This window comes from Theropithecus gelada, chromosome 8 (assembly GCF_003255815.1).
Source record: "Theropithecus gelada isolate Dixy chromosome 8, Tgel_1.0, whole genome shotgun sequence".
NCBI classification, from domain to species: domain Eukaryota; kingdom Metazoa; phylum Chordata; class Mammalia; order Primates; family Cercopithecidae; genus Theropithecus; species Theropithecus gelada.
Genome location: NC_037676.1, coordinates 70,002,696 through 70,020,548, shown reverse-complemented (window position 1 = coordinate 70,020,548; position 17,853 = coordinate 70,002,696). Strand labels below are relative to the sequence as shown.

At 42.1% G+C, this 17,853-nt stretch overlaps 1 protein-coding gene across 1 annotated transcript in view; it reads left to right on the top strand.

The window, feature by feature from the left end:
- Nucleotides 1-6,330: 6,330 nt before the first annotated feature.
- Nucleotides 6,331-17,853, top strand: part of CPA6 (carboxypeptidase A6) — a 309,118-nt gene continuing 297,595 nt past the window's right edge. The window contains exon 1 of the mRNA XM_025394528.1: nucleotides 6,331-6,697. Coding sequence (XP_025250313.1) covers nucleotides 6,582-6,697 — 116 coding nt within the window. The 5' untranslated portion in view covers nucleotides 6,331-6,581. The remainder of the gene's footprint in view (nucleotides 6,698-17,853) is intronic.

Sequence of the window (17,853 nt, the reverse complement as noted above, 5' to 3'; positions counted from 1 at the left end):
AAATACATTCCTTTAGCTATTGACTTTGTCATTTGATTATGTCTCTAAAAGTCAGCAAATTCTTTAGAAAATTTTAGTTTTGTATTTCTCCTTCATTTTCAATAAATTTATACCTCCTTGTGATACCTTGCAGCCAATCTCAATGTCTTCTACCATGTATTCTTCAGTTCAGACTGAAACAAATTCTCACATGATTTTTATTTCTCTATGTACTTTTGGGGATGTAGAAATGGATGTCCCTCAGCACCAAGAGAACTTTTTCCTCCTTCCACCTTTATGATTGTCCAGTATATGCCACGGTGAGACATTTCTGCTTGTCTGGCTTCCCTCATTCTTGGTAACAGCTTTACTCTGTAAAGCGAATTTTCTCACCTATTCTTTTCATTATTGTTATATCTGAAATTTCCCCTCTACTTAGTCTTTTTTGCTTGCAATTGAATCTTTTCTATCATTAAACTGTTTTCATTCTTATTTGGTATTTTTCTCCATCATCTCTCACTGCCCTAGGTAAATGAATAAGAAAGTAGTTTTTCATTCATTTGCTTGAACAGTGTTTTTGACTTTAATCAAACTTCTAAAATCTCTGTCTTCTGCTCCATCCCTCTCATATTTCTCTTAATTTGCATTAAAATATTTAATATCACAAGTGGTAAAACATACACATCCTTTCCCTGTCACTAGATATAGTAATTTTTAAAAGCAATTTTTAAATTTTTAAGATATTTTTATCCATTATGTTTTCCCTATTTATTCCTCTATAAGAGTCTTAGGACCAGGTATCAGGAAAGATGGGAAAGTAGGAGGTAGAATGTGAGACAAAGGAGAAGGGAAAGAAGAAAAAACAAGTGATATAGACAGGAGATAGGGAAATACTGGAAGAGGGTGGTTCCCCGGCAAAGGCCCTATCCTCAAGCCTGGAGACCCGGGGCCCTAAATGGGGACAGGCATTCCTGTTTTCACGCCCAAAAGTTGCCTTTCGGCCCACCATGCCCCTATCCTATACCCATATAAACCGTGAACCCCAGGCTCTAGAAGCAGACAAGCAGACGAGGAGATGAGACAAGCAGACTGACAGTGGAATGTTTCAGCAGAGAAAGAGAGGAAGAACATCTGAACACTGTTCGGTGTCTTGTTCCAGTGTCTTCAGGGGAAGATCATCTTCCCATTCCATCCCCTCTTCCGGCTCCCATCCATCCCACTGAGAGCCACCTCTACCACTCAATAAAACTCTACATTCATCCTTCAAGCCCATGCATAACCCAATTCCTCTGGGATGCTGGGTAAGAGTTCAGGATACAGAAAGCTGCCACACTGGCCCTCTGCCCTTGCAAAAAGTCAGAGGGTCCATTGAGCTGGTTAACACTTAAACCATCTGTGGATGGCAAGGCTAAGAGGGCGCTGTAACACTGAGGTCACAGGCACCCACCCCTAGACACTACCGTGGGGCCAGAGCCAAAGCACTTGCCCTGGCTCCTGCACCTGCCCATCTGCGTGCTCCCCCTGCCATCAGGGTTTTAAGGAGCAGTGACAGAACAAGCGGGCCACACCCCTGTCACATGTCCTGTGAGACGGATCAAGGAACTCTCCCATTTCACAAGGACAGAGAGAAGATGGAAGCTTCCTGCTGCTTTGAGTCAGCAGGTAGATCTCTTTATTCCCACCTTCCTAAATTAAAGTACTTTAGTTTTGCTCTATAAAGTCTATAAAACTTCATCGTAACCTAATCATAAGGACGTAAATGCATAATAATTGGCTTGCCCATTAACAAGACTTACTCTTCCAATTGCTTTTACATCAGAGTGAGCCGAACTCTTCTTGTGAGACACCTGGCTGAAGACAAAGGTGCAGACCGGGGCTCTGGATGAGAGCTCCCAGAAAGGGAAGAGGTCCTAGCAACTCTGGGCTGAAAGGTATGCCAAGGCTTTGTTAGCAGATGTCTGCCCCAGGCACTGTGGAGTACAAAGGACTGTAGAGTACAAAGGACCCAGCACTGCCCCAGGCACTGTGGAGTACAAAGACGGACATAATCCAGTGCTTGGCATGGAGGAGTTTTTCATAAATGGTAATACTGAGTTGTAACACAGTCAAACACAAAGGTGTATATGAATAAATGCTGTCCACTCGGAGAAGGGGTGACCATTGCAGATAGAAATGGACCACTGCAGATAGAAAAGAGCTTCATGGGAGAGACTGACTTGAGCTGGGCCTGGCAGGGATGGAAGGATTTGGCCAGATAAAGATAGGAAGACTGGATGGAGATGGCCACTGGTATCAACGAAACACTGTAAACAAACACAGAGGAAGGACACAGGTGGAGAGGATACAGATTCTTTAAAGAATATTGAGGAAGATAAAAATGAAAATGTTTTTGGGGGCCTCGAATGCCAAGCTGAGGAGCCCGAATGCCACTCTTCATCCTTTCGAAATCCACTGGCAGACAGCTCCTGCTGTTCCCTGTGCCTGCAATGGTCTCATCCCATCCCTCACTCTCTGCATACCACCATCCTCCTCTGGGCATGACTGGCTTCTCCTCATCCTTGGTTTAGACGTCCACTTCCTCCAAACACCCTACACATGCAATCCGTACCTGCCCTCTTAACTTTCTGTCACAGCATCTCCTATTTGTTCCTATAGGTTAATGAAATCACCAAATGTAACAAGGAGTTTATGTATCTACCCAGCCCCTCCACCAGCACTGAGTGTCACAAAGTCAGAAACCATATCTGCAGCAATAGATCAAGAAGAGAAGAAGGCAGGCAGAGGCCTCATAAAATGTCTACTATTTAAGCAGACAGAAATTAGAAAGGAATCCCAGGAAGGACAGGAACAGAAGAAGAGAATCTCGGAGCCCAAGGAGGAAGAGAGTTTCAAACAGCAACTGGCAAGCAGCCTCAGAAGCCATGCAGATGTGGAGTGGGGTGAGGACAAACATTTTTCCACTTAGAAATCACCACTGATATTTGAGAGAAAGTTTCAGCGGGGTGGTAGGGAGGCAAAGCCATGGTCAGGGTTCAAGAGTGCACTTCTGAGAAGCCTGGGAAAAGAAAAAGAAAAAATAAGCCAAGCGGCTTGTGTTTAAGGATGGAAGAACTGTGGCTAGCTGACGAGAGACAGACTAAAGACACGGGATCAAGATGGGGTAGCTGAGGGTGCCGGAGACAGTTGCGAGGGAATCGTCAGTAAGGTGTTGGTTGTTAAGGGAAGCTTGCCAAGACCGCATAGGGCAGTGTCCTGCCTTCACATTTATTGTTTCCTGACCTGTTGGAATAGTGGCAGAAAGCCATAAAAGAGAAGTGACAGGTGATAAGGTCTATGCAAATAGGACGTTGAGGAATGATCATGAACTGCAACAGGAAGGTTGTCTGTACAACTTTTGTCTGAAGAAAGTGCTACCACACTGTTTATCTTCTCCAGGTAACTTTAACAACATAAATCTAAGTAGCTCTGACTCATATACCTGAGAAAAGAAATTGCAAAATCTTCCTCCATGGTGTCATAGAATTTCAGATCTGGAAGAGACATTAAAAATGATATCATCAACAATGGACTCGAATCAAGGATGATATTTTCTTTTCCCAATTGTAGTTTCATTTCTTTCTGTGCATGGTAATATTTCTTTTAATAAAGTTCACTCTTCCACTCAACTATGACAAAGGCATAGCCAATAAATAGAACTTCTTGTCTTCCCATCTCCAAATCCCTAACTGGTTTAATAATTCACTCCCTCTCAATGCCTTAAAAATGGAACTTTTATCTTTGAATTCATCTATAAAACTGTTCTCTCCTCCTCCCATTTGCTAAATGGACTCCATTTATCTCTCATTTTATGGGAGCTTATCTACTCCAAGAGAAGTTTGATCAGATAACCTGGTCCTTAGTAAAACAGAGAATGATTGCTAGGAATGGCTTCTATTGTTTGAGAACCTCTCTTTGATCTGAAAGTTTTAGGAAGGTTACAGGATGTCACCGGCATTTCTGGCATTTTTGATGGTCCGGGAAATGATTCCTTTGGTGTCAGCGTCTGAAGAGCCTCTGCTGAACATGCTTGCAGTATCCAATCCTTCAGAATGATTTGAGGATGAGTTTAATTCCCAGTCAGAGACTGAACATTCCTAGTTTAATGTTGTGATATAATATGACAGATTTATACATTGTTCTGACATAGTGAAATGCAAAGAGATGAAGTGTTTTATTTACACAGTAACCTCTTATTTCCACAGATCATTGGCTTTCCTGGGCTCATCTAAAAGGCCTGTGAGAACTGCTCTGAGTCTTGCAGAGCAGCCTGACCAGTTTAGGAAGACCAAAGTACGAGGCCAGGAAGTCAGGAAAGAAGGCAACATAAAAAAGAAACGAAAACAGACATGATCACCTGGGGAACTTCCACTCTCCAGAAGTGCCCATAGTGTTCTCTCCTCCCAAGGTGCTCTCTCCTCTATCCGCACATAGAAGCGTCTATGTTAATATTTGTGGAACGAATTTCTTCCCTGGTTCATCATTCAGGCAACAGACATTGTTGATCACTCCTTCAGTAAACATTGTATTCCCTCGAGGAGGTATAAGGAAGTGCACAGGAAGACCAAAAGGATACAGTCTGTATTCAAGGAGAAAGCAGCCTCATGAGGAAACAAGACAAGAAATTCGATGTGGTAATTCCTACAGTAGAGGACATGCCAGGACTTGTGAAGGACACAGACAAGGCATTAACCAGACTGATGCTGAGAAAGTTGCAGGAAACTTCAGAGCATCATTTCAAATGAAAACCATTTCAGCTGTGTCATGAACCTGACATTGAATCTGTCAAAGTAGTTTTGGTTCAACTCCCCAGGTAGAGAAGATGGGAAAGATTGGGTGCTCTCTCTTCTAACAGGGACTCTGGCTATATAGTATTAGAGGGTACAGGAGTTCTTGGCCATGACTCGTCAGGAAACCTGAAAAGTTTTGTGAGTGTGATGAAGAAATAGTGACTCACTCTTTTAGAGCACAACCAGGACTCGGCATGGAGGATAACAGGAGACACCCTAGGTAACACTATGCTTATTTGATAGGGCAAGGCACATTCCCTTAATGGGTTTGGTGGCATATTCGAATAGGAGCTTTTGAAAAGCTTTCATTATCAACATGGGAAAAAAGAAAAGGAAATGATTTTCTCTAAGGTTTGCTTGGAAGAAAAAGCAGACCTCATTCTAACGTGAAGTCTTGCTACTCCAAGTGTGGCTGAAGAGCCAGCAGCATCAGCATCACCTGGAAGCTTCTTTAGAAATGCAGGCTCTTGGCCAGGTGCAGTGGCTCATGCCTGTAATCCCAGCACTTTGGGAGGCCGAGGCGAGCAGATTGCCTGAGGTCAGGAGTTCAAGACCAGCCTGACTGACATGGTAAAACCTTGTCTCTACTAAAAATACAAAAATTAGCCAGGCATGATGGCAGGCACCTGTAATCCCACTTACTCGGGAGGCTGAGGCAGGAGAATCGCTTGAACCCAGGAGGCGGAGGTTGCAGTGAGCCGAGATGGGGCCTTGGCACTCCATCCAGCCTGGGTAACAAGAGCGAAACTCTGTCAAAAAGGAAGGAAGGAGGGAAGGAGGGAAGGAGGGAAGACCCTAAGGCCTCTGTTGCAACCTACTGCGTCAGAGCTGCAGTTTAATGAGATCCCCAGGTGACTTCTATGCATGTGGAGCTCTGAGAAGCCCTGCTCCAGACCAGCATAGTAGTTGAATATTGGAATCACCTGAGGAGCTTTTTAAACCACTGATCCTGCCACCACAGTTTCTATTTTCAAGGTCTGGCTCCCTAAATGATTCCAAATTTGCAGCCAAGGTGGCAAAGCACTCGAAGGCCTCCTATTCCCCATGAGAACCTCTGAAACAGCAGCAGGTCTGGGTGCTGCTGATGCAGAATGAGTACCAAGAGCTCCCTGAAGCCCAGTAAAGCCGCTGCCCACTCCTATAAGTCAGGAGCAGGGAACTGAAGCCAGCTGTTTGGGTCTAGGTGCTATAGGTACCCCTGCACGCGTTCTCATCAAGATTATTGACTGTGCATTTCATTAGGTGGAATCCATTTGGGAATCTGTCATGGGAGATCAAAATATTAAGCTTGGAATGATCCGTGTCTGCTTGGTTAGCCCATCAGACAAACTGCAATTAGGTAGGATCCTCATGCTGAAGAAGGTAGTAGAGAATAAAAGCTTGCACAGAAAAGTTAGGAGCCTCAAGTTGGGAAAGCAAACAAACCAAAAGCAGAGAGGAGTCACCCAAAGGAAGCAGCACCCAGTGAATCCCCGCTGTGAGTCAGCACGAGGGAGGCCCAGCCCTTTCTAGGGGAACCTGATTAAAGATCAGGCTCAGCTGCTGCTGCTGCTGCTGCTTGTCCCAAGACCAAGCCGTAATAGCAACTTCCCTTCCTCAGCTGCCTAAACTTTTTTTCTCTTGTAGCTGGAGAGAAGTGTCACATTTTGCTCACTCTCAGCCTTCCTCGCCCACCCCCTTCCCAGAGAACGTGTGTGGTGTGTAGGGGGTGCTGCGAGCCACCTCCAGCCACGGGTGGCTGCTTAAGTAACTTTCAGCTCCTCTCTTCTTAACACTATGAAGTGTCTCGGGAAGCGCAGGGGCCGCGCAGCTGCTTTTCTGCCTCTTTGCTGGCTCTTTTTGAAGGTTCTGCAACCAGGGCACAGCCACCTTTATAACAACTGCTATGCTGGGTAAGTGGAGCGACATTCATGCCCTACACAGCTTTGATTTGGATCTGGGGGCTGGTTTGTTCCAGAGTGTGCCTCACTTTTTCTGACTTGGGGGTCTCTGAGTGAATCTGCACACTTTCCCGGTCCCCTATATAAAATGTACACACAGCTCTCTGCTCTTCGCTGTAGCTCACCGAGAGAATGTGGGCTCCAGCCTGGCTTTTTATACTTCTTATCATCTGCCAACCTCAGCTGTGGACCCAGGTTGAATGGGATTCTGTCTTTGGAGTAGCCGTGGTCGGTATTTGCAGTGTTTGCCTTGGTTGATGCTTGGTGATGCCGTTGTCCCACATGAATTATGACCTGAAAACTAAGCCTTTCCTTTACAACTGTATGTAGGAACAGTGGGTTGAAATTCATCAGTGATTAAGTTTAAGAACTGAGTGTGAATTTTTTTTTTTAGCCTGTGCTTATTAGTCTGTAGAGTGGTTATTAGATTTTTAAATCTGAGCAATGCAAATGATTCAACTCAAAATAAGCAGAATAAAAGTAGTCAACTGTAAAATTATGGGTAGTTTTTCTGAAGGAAAAACATAGGAGTAAAACAATCAGTTTTGTCCCCCCTCTGTAGGTTAGCATGCTTTCTATATGCATTTCTTCAGGAGGCAGAGGGCTGGAAGCCGTGTGTTACTATGCACATTCTTATTATCCTGAAGGCTTGCTGTGGTATAGACAGCATGTGATTTGCTCACACATGCAGGGGGTCGTTCTTTGAATCTGGAAATTATGGCTTGCCTGCATTTTAGAGCTAGAAAAACCTTAAATAGTTCCTCTAGTTCAATTCCTTTTTACAGAGGAGTAAACTCAGTGTCTTAAATATTTTTAAATAGCCTACTATCATTCAAGGATCACCACCTGAGAAAAGTTTTCATGTAGATCTGGATGATGACAAGGTAGTGTACAGTGTCTTAAAACCAAGTTGTTATTTTCAGAAATAGTGTAAAAGAATTTATAAGTGTGACCCTGGTAAGAGAATCGCATTTCTCTTTCTCTCCCAAAGAATCTTGGCACTGCCTTTAGGGTTCCCCTGAATACAGTGCTTACAGAGGAAATTTTCGAAACATGTCCTCAGTTTTAGGGGAGGTAGGATGGGATAGAGATGCTGGTTGAGTTAGGGGCTATAGATGGTAATGTGATCATGGATTTTTCCACCCCAGTATTTCTGGGAGGAAACAGAAAGGAGTTAACATCCCAGGGCTGCCTTTTGGCCTGGACATACAAGATCTCGGCTTTACCTCCGATCATTTGTGACCCCTTTAGAGATCTGGAAGAAAGAAGCTCGTGTTTAAAGACTGATGGTATAGGCTTGGGTTATTGGGGAGTTAACTCTGACTCTCCTGGCTGATGTCATGTCAGATGATAAACATATATCACAGATTTAGACACGTCTGTGTGACCTAGGCCCTCACTCCTCCACTCAGCTGTGGCTCTGTGCATAATTATTTCAGCGTGTGGCACTCCTCCATGATAAGTTACCAGGCCTGCTTCAGCTGAGCAGGTGTGCACCCTTCCCTAAGCACCACTTTGTAGAGGAAATGAGGCCAATGGTGGCACCCTTCCCGTATAGAATTTGTAGCGACTGGAACCCTTCAGGAAAAAGTTTCATTACCTTCTCTGTTTTCAGCAATGGATGTAATAATTGCTATTTTCTCTTCCGTTGCTACATAAGTTAATCCCAAGTGTATAAATTACCAGATGTCTAAAAGTAGGAGGGAAGAAAAAGATGAAAGAATGAAGTGAGTCTCACTCACCCATTGCAATAGAAGCCTAGAGCTTCTTTAAAAGCAAAAATATTTCTGAGCATATTCACTGTTAAAAATGGGGAATTTTAACCTACGTTCGTTAGATATCATTTTCTCGTCACTAAAGACAGAAATGCTGCTCAGCTTTGAGAATGTTTTGCTTTGTTTACTCCGAAACTACTTTCTGCAAGTTTAGCCTTCTGGTGAACGAGAATCTGATGGGAGGACATGGTAGAAGAGTATTTAGCACTTTTTTTGGGCTGGTTTCATCCATCCAAAGTTATTCTGAGCCACCTCATTTTTATTCCTTAATAATTTTTCTTTTTTTTTTTTTTTTTAACTAATGAAGGGGCAGCCCTATTTCTTGCATTCATGTAAAAATATTTTTGTAGGTCTTTGTAGAATCCAATAATATGTGATTATCATTTACAGGACTCTGAGCATGAATAAAAAATAGAACACACAGGGCAGGCCAGCATGCCTCCTGAGAGCAGCTAATGAGGCCAGTCCTCTTTAGACATAAACTAGTAACAATTGGATAGTGCCAAGTGTGTAACAGATGCTTAGTAAATGGCAAATTTAAGTGTCTCAGAAAAAAAAAAATTGCCTTGGAACGGGTAGTGGGAGATTCAGGGGGAGACGGGGATGATTAATGGTCATTTAAAAAGGTTAGAAAGAGTAAGAACTACTATTTGGTTGCACAACACGGTAACTATAGTCAATAATAATCTAATTGTACATTTTGAAATGACTAACAGTGTAACTGAATTGTTGTGACACACAGAATAAACGTTTGAGGGGATGGATACCCCATTCTCTATGATGTGCTTATTTCACATTGTATGCCAGTGCCAAAATATCTCATGTACCCCATAAATATATATGAGGTACATAGAAGTATATGTATACTATGTACCCACAAAAATTAAAAACTTAAAAGTGTAGAAAGACTACAAGAAAAATCTGATGACAAAAGCTAGTGCCTTTTTTGATAACTATATCAAACACTTACAAGACAGATCTTTAAATGCATAGAAAAGGAATGAAGCGAAGTGGAAAATGACAACTTCAATTATATTTATTGGTACTTTATGTCAAGGGCTTCAGGGGTTACAAATGCCAAGTCAGACATTTCGGGGATAAATAAATGTCCATCAGTAAGTGAGACGCCCATACAAGCAAACATCATTCTGTGTTCTTTTTTTCTCCCTCATCTCCCTGTTTTCCCAAAAGCAGACCTGGTTATTATACTATGACATTGAAACCAAAAAAAAAAAACTTCTGCATCACAGAAAATTAGGGTAGATTTTTTAAATAATGGTAAAAGAGAGATCTCAGACAGTAACAATAAATTCTGGCAAAACTCTAGTACTAACATAGCTATGATTTTTGAAAACTACTTATTGAGTGCCTTCTTCATGTGTCAACGTAGCATAAGTCTGAGGGTTAACTGCCCGGGTCTCATTTTTTGCTTTTCCACATTTAGTAGCTCTGTTATCTTAGACAAGTTATTTAACTTCTTTGAACCTCAGTTTCCTTATCTGGGACAATGGAGGTAATATTAGACCTTCCTCACCAAGTTGCTGGGAGGATTCAAGAATAGCATGGATATTGCATGGTTCTTGGCACTTAGTAAGAACTTAACAGGATGGTAAAATACTTACCGAGACTTAATATAAACATTTATAAAAATATTAATTCTAAGAACAACTTGATGCATTTGTTATCTTCATTTTACAAATAGGCTAAATGAAGTACAGTCCAGGTAGCCCAAGTTCAGGGCTAACTAACTCAAGAACACACTTGAGATTCTCACCCAGCTCTGCCTGACTCCACCACTGTACTTCTCACTCTGCTACTTATTCATGCATAGAGAATTGCTTTTAAGAAAAACTGGAAGATTCAATCTTGTTTGGGGAACTGATAGTTTCAGAACAATAAAGGAAAAGAGCTTATATAGGTAAAATTGGAGGTTTAATCTTGGTTACCTTCTCTAGGGTGGTGATGAGTCACTGATAGTGAATCATTATTAGAAAAGCATGCACGGCCCATAAGGGACAGAAAACAGAAGATGAAAGAACTTTCTATTGTCTCACACACACACGCACACACACACACACACACACACAGAAAACAAAAGTAGCACAGAAAGTAGCTGTGATCATGTGCCTTTGTTCATTCAAGTATTTGGATGCCCATTGTGTGCTGAGAACTTGACCAACAGAGTGAATTCCCTCTAATAGCTTGCCGTATAGTAGAGAAAATTGCCCACACATCAAATTACTATATAATGTGTAAGTGCTGTATGGTAGCAGTCGCCAACCTTTTTGGCACCAGGGACTGGTTTTGTGGAAGATAATTTTTCTACGGACAGTGGCGGGGGGTGGTTTCAGAATGATTCAAGCACATTACATTTATTGCACACTTTATTTCTATTGTTACTATGTTGTAATAGGTAATGAAATAATTATAGGACTCCCCATAACAAACAATCAGTGGAAGCCCTGAGCTTGTTTTCCTGCAACTAGGCAGACCCATCTGGGGCTGATGTGAGACAGTGACAGATCATCAGGCATTAGATTTTTATAAGGAGCATGCAACCTAGATCCCTCACATGGGCAGTTCACCATAGGATTCTTGCTCCTGTGAGAATCTAATGCTGCTGGTAATTGACAGGAGGCAGAGCTCAGGTGGAAATGCAAGCAATGGGGAGCAGCTGCAAATACAGATGAAGCTTTGCTGGATAGCCTGCTACTCACCTCCTGCTGTGTGACCTGGCCAGGCCACCAACTGGAATCAGTCTGTGGCCAGGGGTTTTGGGACCCCTGCTGTATGGGATGAGCAGATTTCTGAGGGCTGACAGAAGAGCTCACTGAACCAAGAAGGAGAGGTGAACATCCTTTCTATGTCCTTGCCAATTCTGATTATCTAGCCCTGCTGTATGTAGGCTGAGGGTGCAGAGAGAACTGGCTGCCTACCATCATGACTGCTTCTTGGAACCAAGTAATGCGCTCGTATTAATCTACTTGTACTGCATGTGCTTGCAAAGTTCCATGGACTCCTTTTTTCTCATGACAGCCCTGCATTTATTGAAGATGTCTCTTAGGTCTTGGGAGAGTTTCTTCCCCTTCTTTGTGTCTCAGGGAAGCCACTTTGATGAATGGCATACCCTTTTTTCCCATGACCATATGTATGAGCAGGGCTGGGTATCACCCACTTATGGTTATTTGTCCACAAGTCAATAGTCATCCATGGAAACAGGATGTGACTATTCACAGAAGTAGACTTGAAGTAAGATTATTTTTGAAAAGTAGTTTGGGGCCAGGCATGGTGGCTCACGTCTGTAATCCCAGCACTTTTGGAGGCTGAGGCGGGTGAATCACCTGAGGTCAAGAGTTCGAGACCATCCTGGCCAACATGGCAAAACCCTGTCTCTACTAAAAATATAAAAATTAGCCGGGCATGGTAGCGTGCACCTGTAGTCTCCGCTACTCAGGAGGCTGTGGCAGGAGAATCGCTTGAACCTGGGAGGTGGCAGTTGTAGTGAGCCAAGATCACGCCATTGCACTCCAGCCTGGGCAACAGAGCAAGACTCTATCTCAAGAAAAAAAAAAAAGTAGTTTGGTCCTTGAAATCCTATAAGCAAAGAGACTGCACATTGGATGTGGCATACTGAAGACAAAAGGATTGTGAGGAATAGTGCCTCAGTAGAGCAGTTTCAACCCCAGAGACATCATACTTGTTTTCTACCCTACCTCTCTGGCTATTCCCCCACCTCTCTCTCAAGAGCAGCTTTTTGTTCTTTTATGTCCTGATGTTGGCTTCCTTTGAGTATTCTCTGAGCTTTAGAAACCTAGGTCTAGAGCACAAGAAATCAGAGCCAATCCTGTGAATCTGAGTTGCCTTCTACACTGGTAGTTAAGGATCTTTTCAGATTTGAAGGACATAAGTCCCCCTTTTCCCAGGACTGGCCTGGGGTTGCCAGGGATTGTCTCAGTTTGCACTTGCTCTTCTGGTGTAGTCATCAGCAGTACCTCCTTCCCAGCTGAGAAGGGTCCTGATTTGATGGTAAATTGTTGATTTGACCTTTTATATTCTTCACAAAGTTTGCATCCTTAATGAGTTTTATTCCATGTCTTCAAATATGCCTCTTGTCTCACTCCTAAGGAAGAAATGCATCTCTAGTTCCTTCTGTTCCTATAAAAAGTATCCCATTTGTACTCTCCTCTCCCTTGTAAAGACCACCAGCCACATATAGGACTTTTTGTTTTAATCTCAGTCTGAGTTAAGGTAGTTTTCTCCTAACTGATCTGCCATTCTCTAATCCTTTCTCATACTGATGAGCTTATTAAAATAAGACTTTTTATCATGTCACTCCCTTGCTCAAAGACCTACTTTGGCTCCCCATTTTCAACTACATCAAAGGCAGAATCCTCTGCGTGGCTTTTAAGGCCTCTGTCATCAAACTCTGGTTTTCCTGCCCCTCTCTCACTTATCCTCAGCCCTGAAACCAGATCTAGTCAGATCAGAGAAGTAGAGAGCTTCATTCAGCATTGCACATATTGAATAAACAAAGCAAGCAGGCCCCATTCATAGTAAGAGCCTAAAGCAGGAAAGGACCATGTCAGCTCATGAATGATAGGCTGAAATACGTGCTCTACATTTGGGGGCATCAGGAACTATAAAGGACGTGTCCTTGGTTCTAAGGTTGGTTATGAACATTTCCCCACAAGTTAGTGTGTAGTTAATGAAATAGTTCTCCAGTGCCTTCTGGAACTTCCTTCTAGCTCTTGCCCCTTGTTAATGGTAGAATATTTTTAGTTTTCCTTATCCACTAGCTCAAAGTACAGCCACTAAGTGCTGATTGTTTATCAGCTCATTATACCCAAAGCTTTCTTCCCTGCAGTATGTTCTGCATGTTGGGGTCTCCTGCTTTGCTTGTTAAAGACATGCAATACTGCAGTCCTCTACCCCTCTGACCCAAATTCACAGATAGACAGTGCTCCATGGGGGTCAGCATTTCCTCTGCCCACTGAGCTAATGGAAGAAGGATTGTTTCAAATGCTTCTGGGCTCCACTCTCCTTGAAGCCCAATCTGATAATGGACCCTTTATTTTATAGCATCAAGGTACTTTCTGGGTAATACCATTAAGCATAATCACTTCCAACCCCTGAAAAGCAGCAAAGGATGTTAATGTTTCATAACTTCACAGCCTATATTGTGTGAGCTACAAAAGCATTATATTTTTGTCTTTGTAAATGGAATGACTGAACAGAAAAGAAAAATGCTTTTGGTGACTTGTTTTAGAGTTTTCATTATGATCAATCAGTAGATAACTGGTTTATTGGATTAGAATTTGCTTTGCTAGATTAATGGCTTCTCAACCTGCCTCTAGGTGTTAACTTCTTTATGATACAGTGGAATGGGGAATACAAAGCTTTAGGATCTTGTGCTGGGTAGTGTTGTAAATTTCCTAAAAGATTATTTTATGAAAAGTTGAAGCAAACTTCTAAGAGTTTCTCTTCAACATAATTATAACCTTTGTTCTTTTTTCCCCCCAGTGTACTTTGAAAATAGTAAAACATTTTAGTATCAATTTTAGTAAGGATACTATTGGGTTGTTTTGTTCTGTTTTGTTCTGTATTTTCTGCTTGTTTGTTTCTTAGATTTGCGATGACAAAGAATCCTAAACTTCCATGGTTTAAACAAGAAATCCATTTCTCTCTCATGTAACACTCCAGAACAGCTATAGCTGGTTGTTGGTGCCAGAGAACCAGGCTGTTTCTGTCTTGTAGCTCTGCCATACTCAACATTCAACTTCCAAAGGAGGAGTCTTCCATGTCTCACAGTCCAGCCAGCAGGAAAGTGGAAAGAAAAGTCACTCTCCTGTAATGCCACAGATCAGAGGTTCAAACATCTTTTCCTGCAGGCCAGAATCAACTAGATGGCCCTAGATGCAAGGGAGGCTGTGAAATATAGCCTTTAGCCAGGGGGCCAGATCCAGGAGAACATATTAGAGATAACTACAGCAGTCTCTCTGAGTGGTTACACTGATATCCAATGACTACCCTTCCACTTGTTGTTTTTTTGAAATAACAGTCTCTCCAAGTGGATGTTTAGAATTTTGGACTTCCAGCTAATTAAAAGTGTGCATTTTTCTTCTATAAATGGCATTTTTTAAAGTCATAGAATGTCAGTACTGGAAGGGACAAAAAAATGTATCAATCCCTGTGTATAATATATGAGGAAGCAGAACTCCATAAAGGTAAAAGGATTGGCAGAGCTAGCATTAGAGTTAAGACTAAAACCCAGGCCACCTGAGTTCACAGCATCCTTTACAGTTGACAACACCACCTTTGGTGACTCCAGAAATCTTACCTTTTCGTATTCTCTGGAGTCACTGGGAATGAAGTAAAGTGATTTGGCAAGGCTGAGAAGTGTTTAACAAGGGAGGATTTCATTTCATATCTATAAATATTTGCAGGGTGTCTGGCCGGCTGCTAGTCTAGGACTACAGAGATGAAAGGGCAGCCCATGTGCACAGCATAATGAGTAACTCAGGCAGGTAAACAGTTCCAACCATGGGATCCTTGTGCCTCCAGAGAAAACTCTTGATATCAGATATCAAGTGAGTGCAGGAGAGGGTCACCTAACCCAGACTGAAGAATGGACAGAAGGCTAGAGAAGTCATCCTAGATGTGACAATTGCAAAGGAAAAAAAATTTTTTTGAGTGGTTTATTAAATATGCAAGATATTTTGACTTTTTCTTTTAAATGGCTGGTACTAAAAGGACATGGTCCTGATCTCAGTCATCAAGAACAACTAGAAATTAGGTTAAGGCTTTCCAGACACAGGGAATATATTGGTTCAAAGAACTACAGGTGAGAGAGCTTGGTCAAGTCTAGAAAATCAGAGCAATTGAGTATGGCTATAATAGAAGGCATCTTTCTCTGAGGAAGTCAGGAGCAGGGAGGGAAGGCTGCAGAGATAGGTGAGGTCCCATAACACATGGTTCAGATTTCTCCCAAAGTCAACAGCATGCTCATGAACAATTTTAAGCAGGGAATTTAGTTGATTCAATTTTTAAGAGAAAGTTCCCTCTGCCATCATTGAAATGGGAAGACTAGAGGGCTAAAGACTGGTGTCAAGATGACTGGGATGTTATGGTGACCTTAGTAATATGAGGTAGGGCCTGGTTAATGGCAGTGACACCGCAAGAAAAAGGAGGGAACCAATCAAATATTTAGGAGGTAGAATTTTCACAATTTTTCCACTATTTCACAGAGGGAATAGTGTAAATTGAATCTCAGAATCGAGTAAGTAGACTGAGCTCTTTGCAGAGAAGATAAGCACTTTTTTGGATATGTATTTGAGGTGCCTATAAAGTGCCCAGTTGGATAGATGGGTCTGAAGCTCAAGAGAGACCTCTAGGCTATGAAATAGATTCCAGAAACTGATGTGTCAATATGTCAATAGAATTTCTTGAAACCTTTGGTATAGGATGGAGTACCCTGGAAGAACTCATTACATGAAAAGAGGGCCAAAGATTCAATAGAGCAGGAGGGGAAAGGCAGAGAAGAAAGTAGCAGAAAGGTCTAGAAATGGAGTAAGAAACACAGGAGATGTCAGTTAAAGGAAAATAAGAGATCCAAGAAGGGAGAGATTAGTCATATCAAGTGCTGCAGAGTCATATCCATTGGGCAGGCCATTCAGGACATCATTCATATCTTCAAAAGTGCTTTTGGTGGAGTGGTGAATGGAAACTAGAGCAGGTAGGTTGAGAAGGGAATAGGATGTCACAAAATTAGCAGTGAAAGGAGACCATAATTTCAAGAAGCTTGTCCATGAAGTGGAGGTGAGGGCAGTGTGAGGAGGTGATAGATTTAAAGAAGTGTTTTGCCATTTTGCTTTTACTCCTTAAGATAGGAAAGATATGCTCGTATTTTACACCAGGTGGTAGAAATAAGGAAAGGGAGAGACCAGTGATAAAGGAGAGACCACAGGAAAGTGATGGAGTCAGGTCTCCACAGACACTGAAAGCTGTCTGGCCTCTCCTTTCTCTGTAAAGTAGGAGGTGAGTCCTGGTCCCATGAAAAGAGAGGGGAGATGACTTGGAACCTTCAGAGGGATCACCAGCATCACTGAGGGGCCAGCTGATGATAAGGATGATGAGTCCATAGAGGAACCATAAACCCAGCTCCATGGGTTTTCTCCAGGATCATTTTTGAAGAATATTACCTGGAATGTGCCCCTAGAGGGAAAGGGGAGGGAAGGCTGCAGAGGAAGATGAGGTCCCATAACATATGCTTCTGATTTCTCCCAAAGGTGACAGCATGCTCATGAACAACTTTAAGCCAAGAACTTAGTTGATTTAATTTTTAAGAGAAAGTTCCCTCTGCCATCATTGAGAAAGGAAGAGCAATTTCTGGAGCTCTATAAGGAAAGAGGGCAGAAATGCAGTAGCAATAGAAGAAAGAAAAGAAAAAGGCTGCCACTAATTTGTATTTCTGTAACATTTAATAAGATCATATAGTACTTTGCAAATAAGAATATAATACAAGGTATTGGGTAATTTATGCTATTAGTGGGAAAGTCTCTCATGTAGACACATCCTGTCACAAAGTCGACAATTTTTTTCATTACCTTCTATCTTCCTAAGGAATTAAGTAAAAGACTGAAAATGTCTTAGTGTCTTCTTGGCCAAATGAATGGGTCTATTCTCTTCCTCATTAAGTTATCAGAAAACTGGAGGTGCCATCTCCTCATCCATCTTCCCAGTTCCCTCATCCTTCCTCATTCCACAAACACTTACTGACCCAGTACCAGGAAAGTAGCCATTATCACATCCCTGTCATTTCTTATCCCCAAGGACGGTTAAGAATCTTCAAAGTAGCTGTACCAGGCAGGGTCTTGCAGAGGAAACGACAGTCTGTGTCTCCTGAGGGCTTATGTTTTAATCCACAGTCTAAACTGAAAAAGGGAGAGATTTTAAAAAAATGAACAAGTATTTAAAACCAAGAAAAATGCAAGTATATTAGGTCAAAAATTCTTCCTGCTTTTTTCTACCTTTGTTTTCTTAACACACACTTCATGTATTTTTATAGCATTTCAATCTCAGCAACTGATAAAAGATGAAAGTTCTAGGGTACCACACTCTTTATCACTAGATGAGAACCCTGGTCTATGTTTGCACTTACAGAAGCTGGAACCATTTGCACATGTGACCTCATTGGTCATATTTTCATTTCCCCCATCTCCCTTTCAGAATGTCTTTATCTTACCAGACTAATTCATGAATCACCAACTTATCAACTAGGTTCCTTTTTCTGATTTTGTGACTGTAATGAGAACACAAGATTTATAATGAGATGAT